Consider the following 9,752-nt stretch of genomic DNA (forward strand, 5'->3'; position numbering starts at 1 on the left):
TAAAGAAAATTACAGAAAGAAACATCGCTCGTTATGTCTTTCTGTGTTTTAATGAGCCCTATGGCGTATTTGGAGCTGAGTCCATGAACCTCAGATACCAAGGACAGGCTGAAGAATCTGCTCAAGAAGTCCAAGCCAGAACAAACTCCAAAGTACCTTGGAGCATTAATGGCCCCACTGAGGGCTGTTACTGACAAAGCCTCCCCAGGGACTCGTTAGAGCAGATAATTGGAGGCAGTGATTGCATCAGGCAAAGGCAAAGTGCAGCAGCTCTGATGCTGAGAAAGCCCTTGGTTTGTCTGATGAAGGACAATGGCCAAGCCTTGAGCCCCTGCCCCTGGGAAGGGAGATCCTGTCCCTCACAGGTGGCTCAGGTTCTTCCTGGGGCTGTGGGGAGCGCGATGCCCAGTGCAGGGCAATGGTGTGACACTCCCTGGGGGTGCAAGGAGGCAATGGGGTGCCATGGCCATGACAACCATGTGTCTCCTCTAAGACCTCACTGGCAGGGACATCAGCCATAGCCAAGGGGACAAAGACCTTGGCTCTTTCAGGGACATCCAGCCTTGCCAGTGCCCTTGGCCATCTCCACCACAGTCCATCCTGCACTGTCCCAGAACTCTGGCTGTTTCCCCACAGGCTGCAGACACCCCATGCGCTTCCCCACCTTGTTCTCAGCCCACTGTGTCCCCACCTGTGCTGCTGTCTCTCCATCCACACCAGCTCTTCCTGGAAACACAAAGTCATGGATGATCCAGAGTCCTTCTGAATGACCACAGCACTGCACTCAGAATGACGTTTCTTTATCCTGAGCTCCACTCTGGACATCCAGAGCTGCAGTTTCTGACGGTTTTCCTTTCTCTTGCTGTTTCCCAACAAAAACAAAAACAAAAACATTAAAAATTGACACCATATTGGAAAGTGATTTTCAAGTTTTCTGAAGCTACTACTGCCCTTTCTTGTCATGGTTTTACCACAAACACCAACCAAGACCATGAGAGCTGCTCACATCCTGCTCCCAGTCCCCAGGTGGGATAAGGGAGAGAACAGAATGGGAAGGGAGAAACTTATTGGTTTAGACAAAAAATTAATAAGACAATATAAATAATACACTACTACTAGTAATATACTTATAGTAAGATATACATAAAGTAAAATATATGACACTCAGTGCAATCCCCCACAGAACTCCAGTTGTGCTGAACAGGCAGCCCAAAGGAAGAGAGCACCCTGGTCCTGAACAGCTGATCCCAGCAAGAGAAAGTACAAGTGCAAAAGGCAGAGAGGCCCAAGGGCCAATTGAAAAACACCAAAACATCATAAAACTGAACTAACACTGAACTCCTAATAGAATGGAACTTCCGAACAGAGCTAAGCAAAGTAGCCGGAAAACCAAAAGTAACAGGCTGGAAAAGGCACCTACAGCTTTATACCGAGCATGATACTAATGGTAGAGAATAGCTTGTTGATTGTCAAGATGCTGTCCTCTCTGTGCCCTCTCCTGACAATTTGCACCTGCAGCTGCACTGCAGAGAAGTCCTTGGTTTCACTGACAATAGTCAAGGTAAGTTAAATAGAAGTAGATAAATTAAATTAAGAGAATATACCCAGTGCCATCCCCCGTGTAACTCCAGTCACACGGAGCAGGCAGTCCTGCAGAAGGGAGCACCTTGGTCCTGAACAGCCCATCCCAGCAAGAGAGAGCAAAAGGGCAACAGGCAGAAAGGCCCAAAGGCCAATAGCAAAATGGCAGAACGGCAAAAGGCCGAACTGACATCGAACTCCTGACAGAATGAAACTTCTGAATGGAACTGACCAAACCAGCTGGAAAACCCAAAGTAACGGATGTAACAAGCCCTAAAAGCCGACTCCAGCTTTAGACTGAGCATGGCGCTAATCATAGGGAATATTTCATTGGTCAGCCTGCATGTCAATCCAGGTGCTGTCCTGTCTGTGTCCCCTCCTGCTAATCTGCATCCACAGCTGGATGGCCAAAGGAGTCCTTGGTTTCCCTGACAACAGCCAAGATCTCAGTGAGTTCTGACATTCCTTTCATAGCAAATGGCAAACACTGTAAAGCTGCTAAAAGACAAACTGAACTCTATTCCAGGGAAGAAACAGCATTATCTCATTATTCTCATAGTAAATCTAAACAAAAGACTGTACTGGCTGTGAAGGAGAGAGGTTCAAAATGCATGAAGAAAATTAACTCAATTTCAGTAAAACCAGCACGTTTCCTCAGGCTCCACTTCACCAGGCTAAAGCAGTCTGAGTCTCTCAACATCTCCACACATGACCCAGACTTTCTCTGGCCACACGGCAGCTCCTCCCCATTCCTCAAGAATGGGGAACCTCACACTTGGACACACGGCTCCAGATGTGACCACACCAGTGCTGAGTCACGATGGACAATAACTGCCCTTGTCTGTGTGGCCACGCTCCTCCCAGTGCAGCCCAATGTGCTCACGGGCATGTTCCTGTTTAGCACCACTGAGAACTGGCTGAACATCCAGGCTCAGAGGGCTGTGACCAGTTGCACAAAGCCCAGCAGGAGGTACCATGAGGAGCACTGAAGGACACCATATCCCCACCCAACATCTCCTCCTACAGGTGTCTCTTGGGTCCTTGGAACCACCTCAGTGCCAAGGGGGAGAGCACTGCCTGTATGGGGTGGAGGAGATGGGGTCTGGAATGAGGGTCCAGGGGCAGTTTCTCCTGGTTGTTCATGCAGCAACAAGCTGGGCTGGATATTTGGAGAGAGGAACCCTTCCTAAGAGCCTCCAATGGGCTTGGGGATGGTCTAGATGCATTCAAGGACCTTTACGTCCTTGTAAAAATATGTGGGGCCCAGAACTGCACACAGAACTCAAGGTGAGGCTGCACCAATGCTGAATACAGCAACATAGTCACCTCTTTTGACCACTTGGCCGTGCTGTGTTTGATGCACCCAGGATGCCGTTTACCATCTTGACTGTTGGGGGACAATGTTGGCTCCTGTTGACCCTGTGGCCAACCATCATGCCAGATCCCTTTCTGCAGGGCTGCTCTCCAGCCGCTCTCTCCCAATCTACACTTGCACTCAGTGTTACTCTATCCCAGGTGAACAATCCAACACTTGGACTTGTTCAATTTCATGCCAAGTGCTGGGTTCTGCACTTGGGTCACAACAACCCCAGGCAGCACTACGGGCTCAGGGAAGAGCGGCTGGATATCTGCCCGATGGAAAAGGCCCTGGGGGTGTTGATGGACAGTGACTGAACATGAGCCAGCGTGTGCCCAGGTGGCCAAGAAGGCCACCAGCATCCCATCATGCATCAGGAATAGTGTGGCCAGCAGGACCAGGCAAGTGATCATTCCTCTGTTCTTGGCACTGGTGAGGATGCACCTCAAATCCTGTGTTCAGTTTTTGGCCCCTCACTACAAGAAAGACCTTGAGGTGCCGGAGTGAGTTCAGAGAAGGGCAACAAAGCTGCTGAGGGGTCTGGAGAACAAGTCAGATGTGGAGCAGTGGAGGTAACTGGGGCTGTTTTGCCTGGAGAAAAGAAGGCTGAGGGGAGATCTTATTGCTGTCTACAGCTACCTGAAAGGAGGTTGGAACATGGAGGGTGTTGGTCTGTTCTCCCATATGGCCATTGCAGAAGCAGAGGAAATGGCCTCAAGTTTCACCCAGGAAAATTCAGTTCATATATTAGGAAAAATTTCTTCACGGAAGAGTTTGTGAGGCATTGGAACAGGCTGCCCATGGAGTGGTTGAGTGAACATCCCTGAAGGTGTTTAAAAGACATACAGATGAGGTTCTTAGGGACATGGTTTAGTGCCAGAGTTAGGTTAATAATTGGACTCAATGGTCTTGAGAGTCTCTCCCAACTTAAATTATTACATGATCTCTTTGGGATGAGAAACGTGATGGGGCAGCTCACCCAGATGGAGTACTGATATGGACGGATGGACAGATGGGTGGATAGATAGATAGATGGATTGGGACAGAGAGGAGGATCAGCCTATCAGCCTAAGGCCTGGGGCCAGCCATGGCATGATGGAAGCAAGGCCAGCCCCGCTTTGTCCCCTGCTCTTGTTTCCAAGAGGTCCTTTACACCCGTTGGTGTCAGCCCTCCTGTGCCAGCCCCTCTCACCAGCACACGACTCCTGGCCAGGAGCTCTTCATGCTGCTCCTGCTACCGCAGTGACAGAGCAGCCTGCCCTGAGCTTTGGAATGCAGAGACAGGGTTCTGTGGGTCATTCATTCTCCTGTTGAAGCACAGAGCACAGGGAGCAGGCTGTGGTGCCTGGAAACCACAGCGAGACAGTCCAAGGCAGATCACTGAAGGTCCTTCACCATCTCCAGGAACAATGAGCACCCACAGATGGACACTCAAACCAGCACCATGACGTAACATGGTGCCCCAAGTCCTCCCCTGAGCCATGAAAAACACAAGTACGGCAGCATGGCCTTGTGGGGGAAATTTATTCAGGCTGACCACAGCTTTGGAAGAAGAGCCCAAGCTCCAAATATTGAGACTGAGGAAATCCCCTTTTGTGGGGTGTTTCAAAAAGATGGCCCCAATTTCAGAAATACAGTGATTTCAAAATGGGTCCACACCTGTATTACAGAGAAGTGACACAGGACATCAGCTGTACCAGGGCCCCAGAAAGAGGTAGACAGGCCTCTGAGTCACTGCTCTGGAGAAGTGCCGTGGGTGAAGAAATTCCTTGACAAACATGGTTATCACAGATAAAATGCACAATGCACAGGAGGTTCCTGAGATGAACTGGAAATCACTTCTAAAGAGACATGGGTAACTTATTGTTGCCGACAGAAAAATGACTGAATCAGCTTCTTCAGGGACACTTTCATCTCCTGGTTCCTCATGCTGTAGATGAGAGGGTTCACTGCTGGAGACACCACCAAGTACAGAACTGACACCACCAGGTCCAGGGATGGGGAGGACATGGAGGGGGGCTTCAGGTAGGGAAACAAGGCAGTGCTGAGAAACAGGGAGACCACGGCCAGGTGAGGGAGGCAGGTGGAAAAGGCTTTGTGCCGTCCCTGCTCAGAGGGGATCCTCAGCACGGCCCTGAAGATCTGCACATAGGACACCACGATGAACACAAAACATCCCTCGAAAAAAAAAAAAAAAACAACACTAAACATGAGAAGCTGCTGCCCCAGTGCCAGGGCTGCCTGCCCCAAGCTGCCACCTGCAGCAAAGGGTTTATCTTTCCATGTCTTTCCTGCACACATACAGTGCCCCATGCTTCTCCTGGAACATCCCGTCTCCCCACAGAGCCCTTTCCCAAGAGAGCTGAGCTATGCTGACCTGGCCAGCTGTTCCTGCCCCCCTTCCCACGCTCCATACAGCTCCGAACTGCAGAGCAAGTGGGCTGTGGTGCCCAGGGCCATGGGTTGAGTCCACAGATTCACATTGGTCAGGGTGGGAGGAAGACCCAGCTCAGGGTGGGTCCTGCTCACTCCCCCTCAGCACACAGACATGGCTCCTGCAGCCCCAGAGATCCCAGAGAGAGGATTCTGGGCAAACAAGTCAGTGCGGGGTCCTTTATTTCATTTATACACACAGAGAGTACAGCTCCTTATTTAGAAAAAGACAACGGGTCACACCAGACAGGTAGATATGGACACAGATATAAGATGAAAAATAATTTTGGTTGTGGGTAGCATTAATACAAGAAAGAATACCTAAAACCAAAGAAAAAAAAAAAACAACGTACAAAACTCAGGTTGAACTGGTATGAGTTATATTACAAGTGACATGCAGAAGCAGGAGGTCAGTTCATTACTGCTTTTGAAAAGCAAACATTCATCACTTTCCTTATAGACTCCTTGAGTTCCCTGTTCCTCATGCTGTAGATGAGGGGGTTCACTGCTGGAGGCACCACTGAGTACAGAACTGACACCACCAGATCCAGGGATGGGGAGGAAATGGATGAGGGTTTCAGGTAGGCAAACATGGCAGTGCTGACAAACAGGGAGACCACGGCCAGGTGAGGGAGGCAGGTGGAAAAGGCTTTGTGCCGTCCCTGCTCAGAGGGGATCCTCAGCACGGCCCTCAAGATCTGCACATAGGACACCACTATGAACACAAAACACGCAAATGCTAAACAGGCACTAACCACAATAAGCCCATGTTCCCTGAGGTGGGAGTGTGAGCAGGAGAGCTTGAGGATCTGGGGGATTTCACAGAAGAACTGGCCCAGGGCATTGCCCTTGCACAGGGGCAGTGAAAATGTATTGGCCGTGTAGAGCAGAGCATTGAGAAACCCAGTGGCCCAGGCAGCTGCTGCCATGTGGACACAAGCTCTGCTGCCCAGGAGGGTCCCGTAGTGCAGGGGTTTGCAGATGGCAACGTAGCGGTCGTACGACATGATGGTGAGGAGATAAAACTCTGCTGAAATGAAAAACAAAAACAGAAAGACCTGCGCAGCACAACCTGAATAGGAAATGGCCCTGGTGTCCCAGAGGGAATTTGACATGGATTTGGGGACAATGGTGGAGATGGAGCCCAGGTCGAGGAGGGCGAGGTTGAGCAGGAAGAAGTACATGGGGGTGTGGAGGTGCTGGTCCCAGGCTATGGTGGTGATGATGAGGCCGTTGCCCAGGAGGGCAGCCAGGTAGATGCCCAGGAAGAGCCAGAAGTGCAAGAGCTGCAGCTCCCGTGTGTCTGTGAACGGCAGGAGGAGGAACTGGGTGATGGAGCTGCTGTTGGACATTGGCTGCCTGTGGGCATGAGGACCTGTGCAAGGAGGAAAGACAGTGACAAGTTAGGGGAGACTTCTCTGGGGAAAATATGTTGTTTCTCATGGAAAACCCCTTCCCTGATGGAGGGATGTTTCAGCTCATTCTCTTTGTCTATGAAGTGGGAAAAACAGTTCATCACAGTTTAAAATGCAGCTTGGTCATCTGGTTTCCATCAACACAGCTCTGGGGCAAGACCCCCCTGAGTTGGTGTCAGAACAATAAGTGACCGACACTCGCACACCAACCCCAGAGAGCAAGAGCACCAGAAACAGGTGGAGAAACAGGGAAGGACACTGCAGTGCTACCAGAAGATAAAGCAAGGACAGAAAGGCAGATGGGCATGCTGTGGAACCTTCTCCTGACCCGGCTGTGCTGCTGCCACTCACATGATGACACTGGAGAGCAAGTACTTTTAGCACCTTTTTTGAGTACCCCGTTCCAGGAACCCTTCACCTGGAGGTCCAGCTGCTGAGGTGGAGACTCGTGACCTGGACCCCATGGCTTTGGGGCAGAGGGTCTGCTGGGGAGGAGAGGAGACCAGGGGTTGCACTGGGAAATGTGTCTGCACTGCAGGGGATGGCAGGGGGGTTCCTAAATCCCGTCCCTGGCATATCTGGTAGGAGCTCCCTCTCCCTCTCCCTCTCCCTCTCCCTCTCCCTCTCCCTCTCCCTCTCCCTCTCCCTCTCCCTCTCCCTCTCCCTCTCCCTCTCCCTCTCCCTCTCCCTCTCCCTCTCCCTCTCTCAGTGTCTTCTCCAAAGAGAGAAATAAATCCCCACCTCCCACTGCACACCCAGCCGACCAAGAGTGAAAAACTGACAGCACAGACTCCTTCCCTTGCAGAGGTTCCTGTATTGATGTTGTTGTTCAGAAGGACCCTCTGCCATGTCTGTGGGGGGATCTGGAGCTCTGAGCAGCCCTGACCCACACAGCCCCCTTCAACCCCACAAGCTCCCTGCCTGCCCTGCCGGGGGTCGCTCCTTCCACCCACAGCTGCTGCCATGGGATCTCCCGGGCAGGCTGAGCGCTGACCCTGGCAGGCGGCAGAGTCCCTGCCCGGCACAGCCCTGGGGTGCAGGGACCCTGCTCTGCAGGACAGCCCTGGGCACCCCTGGGTGCTCACCCGGCTTCACAGCTGTTCAACATGGCCGGACAAGAGCCCCGTCCTTACAGACCCCACAAGCTGTGCCTGTGCCAGTTTCAGGAGATGCCTCCAGGAGCTACAGCTGCACTGCCCTGCACCCAGAGACTTACCATGGCGAGGGCTGCAAAGGTTTCTCCTCCAGTGAGCTCTCAGTCATCCTCCCAGTCCTGACCACCTTTAATCTCTCTGTGCCTTGCTCGTCTCCCGAGATCCCCAGGCAGAGCCCTCAGCCCTGCTGCGTGTGCAGAGGAGCTGCTCCTGGGCAGAGCTGTCTCTCTGCAGCGCTGCCGCTGCCATGAGCTCCCTGTGTCCCAGGAGCCCAGCCCAGCTCAGCAGCACAGGAGCAGCCCAAGGTGCTTTAATGACCCCTCTGGTGGGTTTGGTGCTGAGTCCATGGACCTCAGACCCTGGAGGAGTTGAAGAAACTTCTCAAGAATTCAAAGTTAGATTCAGACTCCAAAGTTTCTTGTAATGTTAATCAGTCCCACTGAGAAACACTAGTGAGGAACTGACCCCACGGTCAGTTAGAGCAGAAAACTGGAGGCTGAGATGGCAGTTCAGGAAAAGCAAAGTAAAGGTATCTCTGATGGTCAGTAAACCTGGATGTGTTTCATTAATCAGCGGGACAAGTCTGAGCATCTTCCTTCCTTTGCTGAGATCTCTCCATCCTCCCCAGCTGGTCCTTGAAGCACAAAGCCTTGGGCTGATGCAGACTCCCTCTGCTGACCTGCTCCCCCACAGCACTGCCCTTCCATCACATTCCTTTCTGCTCATGTCCAGCCTGGACCTCCCCAGCTGCACTTTGGGCCATTATTTCTTTCTCAAGCTCTTTCCCACTATGCAGAAACCTCCACCATCTCTGAAACCGCCCTTCAAGCACTCTCAGGCTACTCCTGCACTGCTGCAGCCTCCCCAGCGCTGCTGGGCCAAAGCAGCCCAGGTCCCTCAGCACCCCACACCATGTGCACAAGGTGCTGAACCTGCCTTGGCACAGCCCTGCACTCTGCAGTTCCTCCCTGCTGCTCCAAACTGGGAAGCCGCACACTGGCACACACCCGTGTGTGTGGGTCACACCAGTGCTGAACCGAATGGGACGAGAACTGCAGGTGTCTGGGTCCCCACGCTCCTCCTCATGCAGCCCCGTGTGCAGCTGCCTTGTTCATGGTGAGCGTGCACCACGGGCTGGTGTGGGGACCTTGTAGTGCCCAGGCCCTTCTCCTCAGGGTCACTGCTCAGCGTGTCAGGTCCTGCTCTGTCCTGATGGATGGGGTTGTTCTCCTGCCCCGATACAGAACTGGTCACTTCCCTTTTTAAATCTTTAGAGCTTTCTGATGGGCGAACACCACATTTTCTCAAGGTATGCACTGTCCCTTGACTGAAGCTCCATTTGTTCAGCTCATAATGTTTGCATGCAGATGGCTTATCCTGATAAGGGGGTCTCTCCCAAGATACCAGGATGTGGAGTTGACGGGCACTACAAATACCACCTCCTGCAGAAACTGTGGGGACTTGGGCGTCTGATGCTCATAATGCCAGATGTCTGGACTTTGAGGGGAAGTTTCCCTTCATATGAGAGACCAGCAGGAATGCGTGGAGCTCTGCCTGGGGACAGATGATGTCAGCTGAAGGTTGAGGAGTCAGCATGAGAGGGCAGAACAACATGGGCAATGTTGAGGTGACTGGACATCACCTATACACTCACTGATGAGGAAGAGGAATGAGATGAGGCCTCCTTCAGACAAATGAAAGAAGCCTCATGTTTCCAGGGCCGTGTCCTCATGGCAGATCTGAGATATCCCAATATCTGCAAGGTACCAGCCATCCAGGAGGGTTTGGAGCTCATTGACAACATTTCCTGAC

At 52.1% G+C, this 9,752-nt stretch overlaps 1 protein-coding gene across 1 annotated transcript; it reads right to left on the bottom strand.

The window, feature by feature from the left end:
- Positions 1–4,742: 4,742 nt before the first annotated feature.
- On the bottom strand, positions 4,743–6,723 carry LOC135577657 (olfactory receptor 14A16-like). The gene has a single exon (XM_065047790.1). It carries the CDS (start codon positions 6,721–6,723, stop codon positions 5,782–5,784), a length of 942 nt encoding a protein of 313 aa, XP_064903862.1. The 3' UTR covers positions 4,743–5,781.
- Between the last annotated feature and the right edge of the window lie 3,029 nt (positions 6,724–9,752).

This window comes from Columba livia, unplaced genomic scaffold, assembly GCF_036013475.1.
Source record: "Columba livia isolate bColLiv1 breed racing homer unplaced genomic scaffold, bColLiv1.pat.W.v2 Scaffold_132, whole genome shotgun sequence".
In the NCBI taxonomy this organism is placed as follows: domain Eukaryota; kingdom Metazoa; phylum Chordata; class Aves; order Columbiformes; family Columbidae; genus Columba; species Columba livia.

What these genes read in the sequence shown, in the direction of transcription:
- LOC135577657 (XM_065047790.1), bottom strand. Translation starts at nt 6,723, where the DNA reads ATGTCCAACAGCAGCTCCATCACCCAGTTCCTCCTCCTGCCGTTCACA.